This window comes from Crocodylus porosus, unplaced genomic scaffold (genome assembly GCF_001723895.1).
Source record: "Crocodylus porosus isolate Cpor-Errol unplaced genomic scaffold, CroPor_comp1, whole genome shotgun sequence".
NCBI classification, from domain to species: domain Eukaryota; kingdom Metazoa; phylum Chordata; order Crocodylia; family Crocodylidae; genus Crocodylus; species Crocodylus porosus.
Genome location: NW_017728934.1, coordinates 2,378,249 through 2,394,850, shown reverse-complemented (window position 1 = coordinate 2,394,850; position 16,602 = coordinate 2,378,249). Strand labels below are relative to the sequence as shown.

General features: G+C 55.3%; 1 protein-coding gene across 2 annotated transcripts; it reads left to right on the top strand.

Annotated features, from left to right (window-relative positions):
• The first annotated feature begins 3,408 nt into the window (after window positions 1–3,408).
• Window positions 3,409–15,314, top strand: ATXN7L2 (ataxin 7 like 2). Of its 2 annotated transcripts, none has more exons than XM_019546287.1 (10): window positions 3,409–4,005; window positions 4,958–5,062; window positions 5,610–5,814; window positions 6,480–6,790; window positions 8,862–8,944; window positions 9,479–9,723; window positions 10,052–10,244; window positions 10,606–10,727; window positions 12,214–13,093; window positions 14,990–15,314. In XM_019546287.1, the coding sequence occupies exons 1-10, from the start codon at window positions 3,987–3,989 to the stop codon at window positions 15,002–15,004; spliced, it is 2,178 nt and encodes a 725-aa protein (XP_019401832.1). In that variant the 5' UTR covers window positions 3,409–3,986; the 3' UTR covers window positions 15,005–15,314. The 2 variants fall into 2 exon arrangements, with proteins under 2 accessions (XP_019401832.1, XP_019401831.1); XM_019546286.1 differs by having other exon boundaries at window positions 6,435–6,790.
• The last annotated feature ends 1,288 nt before the right edge of the window (window positions 15,315–16,602 follow it).

Genomic DNA, 16,602 nt, shown 5'->3' with positions numbered 1-16,602 from the left:
GCCCGCCTGGGTCCTAGCGCCGCCCCTCGCGCGCCGCGCCGCCGGGTCCTAGCGCTCATTGGCTCCCAGCGCCGTGGGTCCTAGCGCCGCCCGCACCTCCCGGTGGGTGGCAGCGCCCCCTGGCGGCGAGGCGGGGCTGCGCAAAGCCCCTGCCCTCCTCCACCTGCGCCTGCTGCCTGCCCCAATGTCCAGGACCCCTTCCCCACTCCTGCCCCTGCCGCTGCATGGGATGTGTGCCCAGGTGCTTTGCTCCCCCACCCACCCCCTGCCACCGCCCGGTGCTGAGGTCCCCACCCATGGTCTCCCTGGGCTGCCCCCTGTGACTGCCGCCCCAGCCTTTGCGTTCAGCTCCTGCTCCGTTCCCTCCGTCATCCGCCAGTCGATTCTCTTCCTCTCATGGCGTTTCCTGCCCCATCGTCCCCGCTGTCTGCTCCTTGTTGGCTGAGCGAGGGGCAGAGGTTCTCCCTGTCTCCCCCGACTTTTGTCCTTGGTGTCCCCGGCGTCGTGTGGAAGCGTCGCCTTCTGGGGAGGCATGAGGGGCATTTGATTTCTCTAACACCACCTGACGCCAGGCCCTGGAAAGGCCTTGGGTGTAGGGGAGGGGTGAGGAGCTGTCCTTGGTGACACTCGCTGTCTTATGGAGCCTCCTTTCTCCCCCACAGCCCCTTTCTCCTGCACTTGGTGGTGGCCAGGCTCTGTGCTGTCTGATCCCCTGACAGCCCTAGCAGAGATTGTGAAAGGACCCGTTTTCTGGGCACTTTGCAGACCAGGTTTTCCCCTTTTATAGCTTAATAATGCAATATAAATTATAGCTAGACAACGCTCTGTTTGTTCCTCCCAGATCTACCCCCCCACTAGTGTGCATTGTAGGATTCTCTGTACAGCTTATTTGTCAAGATTTTGTCCTGTCCAGCCTTAACTAACCCAAGCCATGGGATTAAATGTGCATGTGACTATTTGCAAATTATTGCTTTATTAAAAAAAACCACAACAAAACCCACGGTATTCCCTCTTGCAGGCTCCTGTTGGTGGAAATTTGTTTCTTTTCTCTGAGGCTGAGCCATGGATTGGCCTGATGCTGCGCTTATTTCTAGGATAATTTTAATATAAAAATGAAAAGCATCTGATGGGTTTACTGGCAAGAGGAAAGGATGGAGCCTCATGAGCGTCAAACAGGCGTAAGGATCTTCACCGTGTATATTTGGCGCCTGAAGCAAAACGCAGACCTGGCCCGCGAGCCACTGGCTCATGTTGAGTCAGTCTGTGTTTTGATTGCTGTCTACGTAATGAGCCATGTCAGAACTGGCGTATCCTGCATCTGTGAGCTCACGGCGCAGTGGCAGGCTTCCAGATGTTGAGGAATTATGACTCTTGGTTAAAGGTAGTGGGCCTGGTTCAGTCACTGCCTCCTTGTGTGATCACATATCAGTTTCTTCCGTCTATCCCTGCTTTATGCGGGGGGGCTCTGGCCTCTGTGACCAGTTCTTTCTGCAGGATGAGCCTAATATGGACCTGCCTCATAGGGGCTGGTTGAGGGTTCGTTACCTTGAGATGCGAAGGGAACTTGCTAGAGAAGGGCACAGGCTCAAATTGTTTTTCAGTACAAGCAGGAGGGGATTTTTTTTTATGTTGTTTTAGGTATATTGTAATAGGAACAAGAAGCCCTAAATGAGATCAGGATCCCTTTAGACCAGGCATGGAGCTGTACATACATACAGTAAGAGAGAGTCCCACCCTGAAGAACATGTGACTTCATAGATCAAAGGTAGGGGAATAATTTGCCCCCATTTTACAGATGGGGAAGCTGAGGTGTGTAGCGATTAAGCGATTTGCCCAAAATCATACAAGAAATCCGTGGTGGAGTTGGGAATCGAACCCAAATCTCCTGAGCTGCAGCCTGGATGCTGGATCCAGGATGTTTATTTTGGTGCTGTGCAGCCAGCTCCGTCTGCTCGGGGAGCATCTGAGAGACTGGATTCTTCTCGGAGAACTAAACTGAAATTTGATGTTGCCCCCAACTCTCATCCTACAAGATGCATCCCCTGTGTCCGCCCTTTCCTTGGCTGTTATCTCTCTAATGCTTCTGCCCTCCCTGACTGTTTGCTTCCCTACTGCTCTCCGCCTCACGGCTGCTGCTCTGTTCCCTGGGTGCGCTGGGGTAGAACAAAGTGATGAGATGAACTCGGGCAAGGGTGCCAGACATGGGCCGCCTTGGAGGCTGGACCCCCGACCTCTGCGGGCTCGTTGGAGCCCCTGCGGTGGCAGCGTTAATCTCAGCGGCTGTGGGAGCTGCTGTTTCAGTGCAGGTCTGGAACCGAGGGATGTAATGCCACTTGCCTCCCTTCTCCCCCACCCCTTACCTGCTGTTGAAATCAAGGGGTTTAGTCATCCCTGGTGACTAAAATTGTTGGCAGGGGAAAAGAAGGGGGTGAGCAGCAGCGGCATTGACTCCCTGGGTTTTGGAGCAGTGCCGAAACAGTCGCTCCCACAGCTGTGGGGGTGAATGCTGCCGCTCACGGGTTTCCGACCTGCAGGATTCCTTGCTGTCCAGATTTGCCTATCAGGGCCAAATGCATTTGATGTCCCTACACTCAGGAAAGGTCCTCGTGCTGGATCAGTGAGCCCTGGCTGAACACCTTAGCAGGAGCTTTCTGCTGAGACCTTGTTCACACTACAGTGCTCTGCTTGTGTGTCTGTGCTCGATACTTTTGGGAGACGGCAGACCCTCCCTTTTTCTGCCAGGCACCTCACATCCACCCAGCAAGCGGAGTAGGGCTTCTCCGGCCATCTGGCAGCCAGCAGAAGGTGCCTATAGAAGTTCCTGTGCTTTCTCTTGGCTGCCACAGTCCCTTCAGTAGCTGGTGCCTTCCCAGCACACGCTTCGTGCCCTGGCAGGATCACTTCGGGTGGAGCTACCCAAAGTGCATGGATGTGCATGTGCTTTGGCAGCCCGGGGGCAGCAAATGCCATCAGCCACCAGCCAGCTAAAGGGAGATGGAGCCTAAGACAATGGTCAGTGAAACTATTAGCCATGCTGAGACTGCAGGTGGCCATAGCTAGGTTAGTGGTAGCCTGCGGCGGGGACAGGGGGATGGAAGCCCACGCCTCAGAGCTGTCGCTTTAGGCTTTTTCTCTGCAGGCTCAGGCAGCCTCCCAAATGTGGCCCTCAGTGCCCAGCCAGCACAGCCCCTGGTTGGGCTGGTACAGCTGCGCCTTGGCTAGTCTAGCAGAGACATGATTTACCCAGAGCAATCGCATGAGTGTGTCTGCACCAGGGAAGTCCACCCGCACAGACAGCCCAGAGCTGGAATCCCAGTGCAGCCACAGCTGCTGCGTAACTGGGGACACTGGGGTACGTGCACAGGGCTTGTTTTCCCCTTCGCCAGAAAGCTCGGGTCCTGCTGAAGCTGTCAGGGAGGCAGAGGAGCTCGGAGCTCCGCTGAGCAGCAGCTCTCCCGGGCTCCAGGGATTGACAGTAAAAGTTGCTGATGGAGATCCCTGTGCTAATTGTCTAAACGGGATCAGCACATCCCAAACCCTGAATAAGTTCCCTCCCCTGCCCTGGGGATTGCATCGTTGCTCCAGCCCCAGCTGCGCCGTGGCAGCCATCCCTGGCACAGTTTGCATATCGGTTTCTTCCGTCTATCCCCGCTTTATGCGGGGGGCTCTGGGGACGGAGATTGCCGGAGCCCAAGGCCGCGCACCTGATTAACTGACTGATTCATAGGGATACTCCGTCTGCTGCAACTTGGCAAGCTGCCCTCCTCCTGCTTTGAAAGCAATTAAAATGCTCCTCGTTGTCCTGTAGGGGGCAGGCTCCCAGCCAGACGGGGCGTGTCCGTGGCACCGGAGGCTCTGCCTGGTGTCCATGTCGGTCGGGGAATCTGGGGTGCTGAATGTGCGAAGGATCCTGATGGGGCTGGTTGTCTCCAGCAGGGGCTGAGCTGGAGGAGAGCAGCAAGAATGGGAGCAAGAAACTGGACGCAATGACCCTCATCAAGGAAGGTAAGAGCTCGTCTGGCTCCCTTATTCTCAGGATGTCTGGTGTGGCCGAGGGAGCGCCCTGGCCCTTTGCCTTGAGGGAAAGCCCCCCCTGCTCTAGCCTTTCCCCACAGCGCCTGTGTCTGTGGTTATGTCTGCGCTGCAACCAGAGGTGCGATTGCAGCACCGGTGGCTGTAGCAGAGCTGCCTTCGATCTGGCTCGCTCGGGTAACGTTACAGTGAAGACACAGCAGCTGGGGCTGTGCAAGCCTGGCAGCAGCGCTGGGGACGTCCTCGGGCAGCGGGAGCCCATCCCACCTCACTGTGTTTCCCCAGCTATCGCTAGCCAAGCTGCTGAAAGGAAAGGGAGCTGGGGCTGCCTGTCTGCGCTGCAGTCCTGCCTCCGACTGCAGCTGATACGGGCTTTGCACGGACTCAGTCGGGGATTCGGGATAAACGGGTCTCTGCCCCAGGGGATGTTGTGGCTCCGATTGTAGAGCGAGACTGGGGTGAGCCTGGGCTGCTCTGCTGGCGGAGAGAGCTGCCAAAACGGCGATGCAGCAAGAGTTGATCCGAGGCCCAGGTTATGGCGCCTTTTGGGAGGCAAACCACATTTCCTCTTCCCAGGGAGCCGGTCTCGGGGCTTCAGCACAGAGCAAAGTGGGGACAGGACGCAAACCAGACTGTCCTTCTCCAATTCTTCACCAGCCTCTGCTGGCAGCTTGGGACATTGGGGTTGTTTGTAGGAGGGCGTGGGGAGCCAAAGCCCCCATCATCCAACCCCTGGTGTCTGAGGGATGAGTCCCCATTTGGTGGTGGGAGAGGCGCTCCCGGGGCTTGACCGGGGCTTGGCTTTCAGTTTGCAGTGGGTAAAATCCATGCGGGGGTTCTCGGGCCAGGCTCTTGGCCGGCGGAGCTCAGGCCCAGCTTCTCACCAGGCCAGTCTCTTACCAGGCGCTGCCTCTCCTCCTTTCAGACATGTCTATCTTCGGTCACTGCCCGGCCCATGATGAGTTCTACCTGGTGGTGTGTAACCACTGTAGCCAAGTGGTCAAACCTCAGGCCTTTCAGAAGCACTGCGGTAAGCTGGGGAGGAAAGGCCAGTTGACAGTCAAGGGGACTGAACAGCAGGGCCTGTCCAGTGGCAGGTGCCTGACACTGCTCTCCACTGGGCCCTCAGACACTGATGTGTGGGTGCCTGCGGGATGCCAGTGGGGTCCTGGACATCCCCTTGCTGAAGATCTAGGTTGAGCCTGTCTGTGTGGGTGAATTTCCCGGGGGGGGAGATTGCCTGCTGGCTTTGGAGCGGTGCTTCTGGAAACCACCCCAGCACAATGTGGCAGCTGGCTGGATGTTTCTGCTCCAGTGAGCAGCAGCAGAGTGAATGCTGCTCCTTCCGCTCCAGCGTGCAGGCGACCAGGGCCTTGTCCCATGCTTAGGGCTGTGGCTCCCATCTGTCTGCAGACTTGGGTAGACCTGAGTGCACCAGGGGTGTGTGTGGGAAGCTGCCCTAGCCTTTCTCAGGGGAGTGGTGTGTAGCCAGAGCACGAGGGCACAGATGTCCCTGTGCCACACAGGGCCTTGTTTGCATGTGGTGCTGATGGAGCCTTTAATACGCTGCCCCACAGAAAGACGGCATGGACCTCTCAGCAAACTGTATTCACGGGCGCAGGCGTCCTCCAACACGCAGAAATGCCACGCGGTCAATGGGCAGCCACCTGCCTGTGGGGGCCACGGCACCACCAAGGTCACACGGGAGAAGGCCCAGGGTTCCCGCAGCCGGGCCCAGCACCCATCAGAGAGGCCAGAGAAGGCCCAGAAAGACAACCTCTGGTGAGTGGTGCTGGGAGTGCTGGGGGGGGCGCTGGCCACCCTCTGACACGGATGGGAAGGGGGATTCCTGATCTTGCCTTGGTGCTGGGAGTGGGTAGGGCCTTACCCAGGCTCTTAGGCACTTAGGATTGGGATGGGGGAAGAGGTGCAGGGGGAAGAACAGCAGGTGGTCCTGACCCAGAGGCTCATGAAGTCGTGGGGGCCTTGATGCCTCTCTGGTTGTGGGAGAAAGGGAATAGCAGAGGAGCCAGAGCCTCTTCTGACATGTGGGGAATCAGGGCTGTGGACTGGCCCACCTGTCCCTGCTCCTGCTGGTGTCCACCACTGGCCATTTAAGCCATGCCCTGTGAAAGATGCTCTGGTCTCACACCGGGCAGCCCAAAGCCAAGCTGTGCTCCATGGCAGGCTCGAGTGCATGGGACTGCAAGAGAGGTGGATTGTAGGGCCCAGCCTAAGGGCGTCATGGTTAAGGTACAGTGAAGGGGGACCCCGAAGTTCACAAGCCCAAGCCACCTGTAGAAGGATGTGGATCGGGGTCTGGGAACTGCTGGCCTAGATGGGACTCAGGTGACCTCCGCTCCGATGGGTGATTTGTAGCTGTCATGTTACCTGGCATTTAGGGAAGAAGCTGCCGACCTCTCTGAGCCCGTCCCTTCTCCTTCCAGCCTGTTCATGCCGGTGGTGAACCTGGAAAAGATTTCCAGCCTTCCCAAGCCTGATGGACATGGGATCAAGGTGCCCCCAAAGCCCTCTGCCTCTTCCATGCCCGGACAGCCTTCCACAAGCTCCAAAGAGCCTTTGGGGAAACCATCCCTGGCAGCATCTCCAAAAGATCCGCTTGTGCCAAGCAAGGTGGGAGGGGACTCCATTGTGCCCACCGATGCCCCAAGCAGGAAACCGGAGAGCACATCTGCCTTGGGGGAGAAGGAGCTGAGTTCCTCCAAGCCTCCTCCCAAATCCCACAAGAAGATGGCACGTGAGTCCTGCTTCTCCTCTCTGGTGCTTCCTGGCCTTGTGGGCTGCAGGCTACTTTGTTGCCCAGTGCGGGTGATATTGAATCAGCCCAGCAAGGCAATGTATTTTTGTGGCTGCTAAACTGTAGGCATGGCCATACTGTATAGTTACACTGGTGTGATTGGTAGTACGTTGATGCAATCAAGTACGGCGTAGACAGTTTAAGCCCCTAGGCTGGGATAACTTTGCCAAGCCCAGTGAAAAATTACCTCTGAAACCTCGAGGTAGAACATTACTGCTGTCAGTTTTACTGGCGTAGGCATTGTCCACATCCATCCATGGGTAGCCATTTCCTAGGGGCAGACAGGCCTCTGGTCCCCTGCTGTTTGGTGGTGAAGAACAGTAATAGCTGTCTTCTTCTTTTGCTACCCCAGGAGAGCTGCATATTGCAGTTTGTGTTTTAGGTGCAATTTATATCCAAGTACAAACTCCATGTAAATCTCACCAGGTCTGCATGCATCCACCCATGTGGTGCCGCTGCAGGAGACCTAGAAACAGGAGAAGCCCAGAAAAGGGATTCAGACAATCTTAGTTCTGTGCCTAGCTTAGACACTGATCCCTTATGCCAGCTGGGCACATCAGTAACCTCTCCATGCCTTTACTTCTCCATCGACAACGAGAAGAATATCTACTTCCCTGGGGACTGAGAAGCAGAACGAGCTGCCTGCACAATGCTTAGGGAACCTTGCCTGGATGGGGAAGGTGTGGAGGGAGGGCAGAAGTTTTTTATCACTTCTACATTTATGTTCCTGGACAGGGAGACTAGGGAAGAGAAAGCATTGTGGGTACATAGTCTGTGTCTCTGCCCCACTCGGAACACATGGCCTGTCCAGCTTGCTGTCCTGGGCCCAGAAACCCTCCTTAAAACGCTCCACTCTTGACAGGGAAACTGGGAAAAGACTGTGCTGGGGCAGGATCCTGCACATCTGTAACAGGACTTGCATGATTCAGGGCTTTTAAGGCAAAACAAGACATTGTGATCAGGCAGTCAGAGCTGCCACCTGGCATGGGCCAGCAGATCCTACCTATAGTAGGTCTGTTAGAGGGGATGAAGTATGTCCTGTCTGTTCAGGGGTGTAGGTTGTAGCTGTGTTGGTCTAAAGACATAGGAGACATTGTCCTCCTGTCTGTTCAGACACTTCACTACCTCAGTGATCACAGCCCTACAAGAGTCTAGACAGAGCAGTTTGGACTGTTGTTTGTGATTCCTTGTGCAGTGAAGTTTCCAGGCTAAAGGGATACAGTCAATATGTAAAAAAACATGCCTAGAACCTGCCAGCTCTTAGGTGATGGTGCCTTGATGTGGGGCTCATAACCCCCTTGGGGCTAGAAGGGGTGTCATAGGTAGGGTCAGGGAGTTCTAGCCATCGCACCCTTCCTGAAGTGGAGAAGTGGCTTGTGTGGGTGGGAGATCCCCAGGTGGAAGTTGCTGAGAACCACCATCGTACTAGGTCATGCACACGAAGCCACACGTGGAGCTTCCCATGAAGTGCATTGTCTGCATTTCAATCCCTTTGGAAGCCTCCTCAGTGTCGCTTTGCTTTCTAGTCAGTTGTATGGTTTTGCATCTCCTGCCTGACCCAGGGCTGCTTCAGATCAGGGTGTTTCAAGCCCCTACTCTAGCAGCCCCGCAAAGACCGCCCCCCTTGGTACTGGGTTTAGGAACCTTCCCTTCCCCCCCATGCTTGGTAATAACACATTCTAAATTCTTTGCCCACTCTCTTCATGGAAGGATTATGTAGAAACCCTTGCAGTCGTACCTGAGTTCTGCCCAGCGTCAAAAGAGCACAAAAGCCCTGGGATTGCAACAAGAAGAAGCAGTGTTTTCCCTTTTCTGACGGAGACAAACTTGCAGCAAAGACGTGTGATCTGAGATGCAGGCAGAGCTCCAGTCCCAATGCACTCATCTTCTCAGGGAGTTTGGAGGAGATGCTAAGGAACACGGGGTTCCTCACATGCAGGAACTAGGATTTTTGCACTGCACGTACTTCTCCCCTCAAACGCCTCGTAACTCTCTGCGATCTGCCCTGCAGGGAAGGAGTGTGACTTGAACAGGCAGTGTGGAGTCGTGAACCCTGAAACCAAAAAGATCTGCACCCGGTTACTGACCTGCAAGGTATTGTTCTAGGAGGAAGTCACTTCCTGACAAAAGGAGTGGGTGTGGGGGAGAAATCCCTTGCCCCATGGGCCCGGTTAGAAATTGAATGCATCTTCTAGGGGCGCCCCCATTACAGCTTAGCTTACTGTGGCAGGGAAGGATTTGCAGCTACAGACAAAGTGCTCTAAAGACCAAGCTGGTTGGAGAAGGGAGGCAGGAGTCCTATAGGTTTCTGCTGTCCAGTCTCAGTCTAACTGGCTCTTGGAAGTGGTTCAAAGTCCCCACGTAGTACCACAGTATTTTACAGCTAAGCCCCACTGGGGATTAGAACTGAGGGCCTCTGCTTTGAACCCACAGACTTCTCCTGGTGGAGGTGAGGAGTCTGCACTGGCTGAATCAGTAATTGGGTGTATAGATACCATAGGCTGCCAGTTAGCAGAGCGTCCTGAACATACGCATGTGAGCATATCTAGTGGCATCATGTGAAGGGTGGCGATGAGCAGGTTCAGTCGCTGGATGTCCTTTGACTGTCTCGTCTCCTGCCTGTCACAGATTCACTCTGTCCATCAGCGCCGCGAGGTGCAGGGCCGGGCGAAGGACTTTGACGTCTTGGTGGCCGAGCTGAAGGCCAACTCCAGGAAGGGGGAGTCTCCCAAGGACAAGAGCCCGGTGAGGAAGGAAGCAGCCCCCGAACGTCTCTCCCAGGATTCCTCCTCCTTGGCGCAGACCACGTTGGTTTTACCCAGCACTTCCCCTTGCCGAGCCAAGCAGCCCCACTCCCACTGCGCACCTCTCAGGTAAAGCAGCAGCGATTCCCTCTTGCCCCCATGAATGGCAGAGCCTGGTGCTCATCTCCACCTACAAAACCCTCTCCCCACAGACCAGGGACATTCCCTTGCCCTCGAGTAGGTAAGCACTGCTCTGAGACTGGGCTCCTCCAGCCTCTGTGCAAGAGACCCCAGCAAACCACACATTAGGCCTCAATGGAGATATAGGTGCTTTCTGAAAGAGGAGCCACAGTCTGACACGCAGCACCCAGCATTCAGCCACAGCTTCTCCAAATCTAACCCTGCCCCTCTGCAGCTTGAACCCAATGGCCTTCTCTCACTTCTCCAGCTCTGTTAGGTCCAGGGTTTCCTCAGAGAGTGACCTGGAGGACCTGCCCACTGTCTCCAGTGAGGGAGACCCAGGCCTGTACCCCTTCCCCCTGCCCAAGGGGAGTAGCCGGCTATCGAGTGACGAGAGTGAGGATGACACAGCTGAGGATGTTCACGGGCTGGACTGCCATTATGCAACACGGCCACCGCGGCCACAGGCGGTAAGTGCCAGGCTTCCTTCAGGCCTAAGGCAGATGCCCTATGCCCCACCTGGAAGGAGACCAGAGGCCCCTCTTGGCCTTGGTTTCACTTAGCATTTAGGGTGAAAAGATCCTGCCTTGGGCTTGGATCTTGGGATCCAGCTGCAATCTGTGTCTCCACACTGGGGCTGGGAGGCTGATAGAGTGGGTGGGGGGAAGCCAGGCTGGCAGGACTTGGTCCCTCCTCGCTCGTATCTGCCAGGCTATGTGGTGGGCTCCCCACACCCTTCCCCTGAGCAGGGGACTGCTGTGTGGTGTACAAGAGTCCCTCTGTCTGTCTGCCTGATGGGTCTGCCCTTCCTCCAACCCTGACTGCAAACAGTTCTGCACCTTTGGAAGTCGCCTGGTCAGCCCAGGGTGTTATGTCTTCAACCGACGGCTTGACCGCTTCTGCTCAGCACTCAGCTCCATGCTGGAGAGACATCTCAACTCGCACATGTGGAAGTAAGTGCCATGCTGCTGCAGTCTGAGCCCGAGGTAGGGTGGGAAAGCCCTGGTTGCACCCTGAATTGGGTAGCACGGAACATAGTGACCAAGTGGGTCAGAGATTGAATGTGGTCTCTCAAAGGTACGTTGAGATGGAGACCAGCTCAGCAACATCTATCCCTACACAGGTCCTGAGTGTGGCGTTGTGTGTCCTCTTGGGCAGAGCTGAGTGCACATAGGGAGAAGCAGGCAGTGCAGGAGGAGGGGGGTTGGGAACATCCCCCTTTTCAGACCGTCTTCTCCCTCTTGCCTCCACCCCCACAAACCTCCAAGTGTTGGTGGCTGCCCCGGGATCCAAAACAGGATTTAGTCTGCTGGGAATGCCATGCAGACGCACGCTGGCAGGGAACATTGACATTCCAGTCTCCTGCTCTTAAGCGGGGAAGGTCAGCTTAGATATGCGGGCGTGTGGTAGGCCAGGGCAGGGAGGCCGCAGAAGGTTGGCGAGAAAGCCCTCGAGACCGAGGAAGTGCCGAGGAGACAGTTCTGGGGAAGGGAGGTCAGCTGACACGTCAGTCATTTTTATTCTTTTCAGCATTGCTAAATTTAGAGGGTGGCTTCTATTTCAGGCTCCGTGATAATGCTTCCCCTCCCCCATCCCTTCTGCTCTCTGCCGGGCAAGCCACCACGGCGGGATGCTGCAGGTGGGCTGGGAAGGTGCCGCGTTCTTCCCGCCGGCCCAGGGAGCAAGGGGGTGATGGAGGGGGCAGTGTTAGAGAGGAGGGCAGGGCCTTGGCTGCCAGGACTCCTGGATACTCCTCCCAGCTCAAATCGCTGATGTGCAGCGTGATCTGAAGCCAGTCACGCTGTGATAGCCTGCCTCAGTTTCTCAGTATCCCCTGTCTGTGGGAGGGATCTGAGGCTGGGCTGGCCTTTGGAAAGTGCTCAGGGTGTCAAGTGCAGTATCTGCTGCTGCCACTAATACTAGTGATTCGTATTAACCCTTTGGGAGCTGGCTGGTGTTTGCAAGAGCCGTTTCTTATTCGAAGCCCCGATTTCCCATCTTTACGCGCTCTCAGCGCTGTTTTCCCCCAGCAGATGGAGCTGGAGCACTGGGCTCCATGCAGAGTCCTGATGGACCGGAGCGATGGGGAAAGACGCTGCCTCGGAAATGGGAGCACGGGGTGAAGGGAGGAGATGACCCTGGATCTGGAGAGGGTGGGAGGGGGAAGAAGACAGCTCAGGATTGATGGAGGAGCGTGTGACTGTGGAGAGGAGAGATGTGGGATTGGATGGGGGGAAATCTGGAAGACACAGACTGGGGTAGGATGGTGGAGGGGTGGGTCAGTAGGGGCTGGGGGAGAAGAGGATCACAGATCAAATGGAAGCAGCAAGGGCCAACGGGGGCATGACTGGGGAGGGAATGAGATTCAAGGTGGAGGGGAAGGAGTTAAAGAAACTGCCCTTCTCTGCACCTTCCTGACCGCTTCATCTGCTCAACCAGAAAGATCCCTCCCGCCGCTGACCCCCAGCTCCACACAGCTTCGTCACCTACCGTCCCAGGCGCCTCTGCTGGTGGCACGGCCCAGACATACAGCTCCTCCCCAGCCTGCAGCCTTCCTCACAGCGCCCCTGGGAGGACGTCTTCATCCTGCACAGCTTCTGCCTCGGTGACAGCTGCTCGGGAGAGCCGCAGCCACCCCAGCCTGAACTACACGGTGGGCTCGCCCCATGCTGCCGCTGCCTGCAGCCAGTCGGACTGCACGGGCGGGAGCCAGTCCATCACGTCTCCACTGCCTGCCAACACCCCCTCCCCCTCCTTCAGCAAGTTGCCTTCCACCAAGGCCAGCAAGTCCTCCAAAGCCAAGGAGCTGGCGGGCAGTGTGGAGCCTGAGGCCTCAGCCCGAAAACGCAAGCAGCCTCTTGGAGCTGCTGCGAGCCCGCCATATAAACGGACCTGCCTCCTGGACTCGAGCAAGGGCAAGGCAGCCGGCTGCCAGGTCTCCCACCCCCCTGCCAAGACTAAACCTTCCCTGGGCTCCTCCTCCACTGCCTCCTTCAATGGAGCCCTATCGCCAGGCTCCAGAGTCAAACGGGCTGGCCACCTGGACTGCAGGGCCACGAGCCACCCACCAGTCAAAGCCTCCCAGCTGGAAAACCGGGGCTCCCCCCTCAACGGCCCTAAAGCGCTTCAGGCCAACTGCATCTCGGACGAGGAGGCCAAGAAGCGCAAGAACACGGCCACTTACTGCAGGCCAATGAAACCCAAGCACTCTGCCTCTTCCTCCTCGTCCTCGTCCTCTTCCTCTGACTCGGGCTGTTCTATCAGGAGGAAGAAGCCAGTTGCCTCCTTGGCCTTTGAGGAGAAGCGGAACGCACTGAAGGTATACAGCTTCCCGCTGATGCCAGGAGCCCCCAAGCCAGGGCTCATCTTCCTTCTCTGCCCCCACAGTGGGTTAAGCTATGGGCTGCCTCCAAACATGTGCTACAGGAGTCTCTGTATCAGGTCCCTACTCCATCCCCCCAACAGCCTCCAGTTCATCTTTGCCATCCCCAGATCGTCCTCGCCTGCATCTGGGGGATTTGTAAATGTGCCATCGAGCCAGAAAAGCAGGCAAGGTTCCTTGCAACCAGCTGGAAGGGGGTTTAGGGAGGTATGGAGCTTTCCCAGGGATAAGCTTCCCAGGTCCTAGGGCACCAGACCAGATGGGCCCATGTGATAGGGTATGAGTGCCCCTGCCCTATGGAGCCATTAGGTCCTGGCAATCATTGTCCTTTAATTGAGCCCAGTAAACTGTCATTTCATTCCTTCAACACCTGAGAATGCAGATGTCCAGTATGAAAAAAGTTAATAGGATTTTTTTTTTCTTTTTAACACGAGTATAATCCACGGCAGTAGGGGCCAACATTTTGGCGGGGGTGACAAACTAGTCCCACACCATTCCTGAGTGCCACTCTTTTCCTTGTCCGCTTTGCTTTCTGCCTCTTGCCCCATGCTCCCTGCCTGCTGTGCTTTCTGCTCCCTGCCTGCTTTGCTGCTGTGCTGCCTGGCCCATCCCTGGTCTGCCGTATGCTACACAAAGAGGCTGTTTGTGGCATGCAGGTTGGCCACCCCTTATCCACTGGCTCCCTGTAGGCTCTGAAGGGGGCACTGATGAGAATTGCACTGGACCGAGGGTGGCTGGTTACGGGGGAGCTCCCGGCTTGCTTGGCTCCCAGCAGGATTCCACATGGGGTCCAGGCGAAAGAGCTGACAAGCTGTTCTTTCCTGAGAAGGAGATACTCTTGGGACCGGAGTGGTGGCATTGTCTTGGGGGAGCTCACAGCCATCTGAGTCTCGGGCACTGGAGGGAATGGCACTGGGAGAATTATAGCTGTTGGGAAGATCACAGTTTCTCCCATCTGGGTGTTTGCGTGACAGGACTGACTTCTGGGGCCTGTGCAGCCTTTGCGGTCTCAAACTATGTCCTGTAGCCACCCTGTTTATTTAACCAGAAGATGAGAACAGGGCTGAGCAGCTGTTGAATTTGGCTGGGGGACTTTTTCTAGTCTCAGCTCTGCCTGGCTGGGTGACCTGGGAGGAATCACTTCGTATCTCTGGGCCTCCATTTCTCTATCTCTGAAATTGGAATAATGATTGTGACTTCCCTTCAGGGGGCTGGGAAGCTTGAAATGCTGCTCTACTGTAAAAAAAAAAAAAAAAAAATGGCTATAAAATGTCCCCTCTGTACCTAGGCAGCCCAGTCCTGGCTGACTCAGTCAAGCCTACTGTCTTGCTGGCACCAGCATATATTACTTGTGACTCTGTTAGTAGTGCAGAGAAGGTGCTGAAGTCAGTTCCTTGTGCACTAGCAGAGCTGGTCACCCAGTACAAACCTGGCGGTAGCAGTGCTACAGCACAGGGGCCACCTGATTTTGTCTGTTGGACAACTAATTATGAGCCCAAATGAAAGAGCTCGGGTGGACTTCCAGATCCCAGGGCAGTTTGCGGTGTTCGGGATACACACACACAAACTGGGCACATTCGATCTGCTATGAACAGAGCCAAGGGCATGCCAGGCCCTACTGGGTGTCTGGCCCTAAGAGTTCCTCCATCTATTCAGAAGCAAACCCAGTCATGTGCCTTTATTATAAATAGATGCTGATTAGATGCAGCCCCAGGGCTGTACCCCAGTCCTGAGTCCCAGCTCCTGAAAGCAGATTGTGGGCTTGTCACTACCCCCCATGACATCCCTTTTGTTCCCCTGTACTGACTGCCTATCCTCTTGTCTCCCTTGCAGTCAAAAGCGCATTAACAAGGAAGTGCCTGGGTCGTGCAGAAGGAGCCATCAGCCCCAGGGACTGGGAGCCCCTGGATCGGAGTCAGAGCCCGCTGCTTTTTATAACTTTATATTATTTTTTTTAAAAAAAGAAAGAAAAGACTCTATAAAATACCTCAAGACTCTTTTCCTGTTCTGTTGCTGCTAAAAACAAACAAAAAAACCCAAGGAAAAATGAGAGACAAACCCAATCCACACCTGGGAGGAGGTTGGAAGCAGATGGACTGGACTGAGGCGGCAGCCGCACGGCCGGGCTGGGATATTTATAAAAATTACTATTGCTGTTTTTGTTTCTTTTTTTAAAAAAGAAAAACCCCGTATCAAAAGGGCGGCTTGGCCTGTGCTTTTGTGAAGGGGGGATAGGGGAAGGGAATTGGCCCCTGGTGGCAGGGCTTTGAACATTCGCTCCTGTCAGCTCTGTGTTGGGGTGGCACCACTTGCTGGCAGTGCCTGGAGGTGGATGTAGCTGAGCAGCTCCGAGTGTCACCAGCTCTTGAAAGCAGAAATTTGTCAGACAGGCTTTAGAAAGTTGCAGACTTGAAGTGATCAAAATGTCACCAGGTAACGTATCAAGTATTGCACCTAGGACATGGAGTAGAGAGGTAGTTAACCACGTTAGCCTGAAGTCAGGCAGGAGGGCAACAAACACTCAGAAATCGGTAGGTCTGGCGACACGATCTGCTGCAGCACCCTCACACAGAAAGTGTTCCCTTATCCCCTGACTGTTTCTTCTGGTCCAAGCACTGGCAGGGACCGGGGGGTGGGTTTGTATATGGGGCAGCACTAGGGGCTAAATTATGGAGCTCTGCAGTCTGGATCTGGCCCATAGGTCATAGATTTGATACACCTGCGCTGTCTGGGCAGCTTCATGACAGCTCCATCCCTGAGTCTCTGCTGTCCATGCTGCTTATCCACCACAGTCTCATCTCAGGCTCAGGAGTTCCTGATCCAATCCCAAGCAGTGGCTGGGGTGTTATGAAATGGTTCTGTGGTGCAGAGAAATATTCCTCACCTCCATGGGACAGTTTCACATCGGCAGCCCCAAATCTCTTAGGCATTAAAATCTGCAGAGTAACGGCACCATTACAGCAAAGGTGTGAACACACACTGATTCTCTCATTTTCCACTAAACCCAACTACCTGCCAAGGTAAGTCGATGGGACTGTGAGTTAGGCAGAATACAGCCCACAGTCAAACCTTCCCGTTTGGCTTATGCACCTGGTAGAGCTGCTATCCCTGCTCCCTCCTGCCTCAGCAAGACTTGCAACCTCAATTTGAACCACACAGACCTCAGGCAACCCACTTAAGGAACCTATTTAGCATCCAATAAGGTACAGCAAGTTATGCATCTCAGAAGTAAGACAGCAGTGAAGACAGGAAGGTTGGCTTGTTCCATCCAGGTTGCAAGGAAGACATGAAGAGCAGGGCCTGCAAAGTCGGTTATTGGGGTGACATTTGAACTTTCCAATAAACCCACTAAGCCAGCGTGCAAGGGGGTGGCTAAGGTTATCCAAGATAATGGCCGCACAACCTTTTGCACAAAGTCCATGGCCAGAGCATCTTTCCTTCTCTCT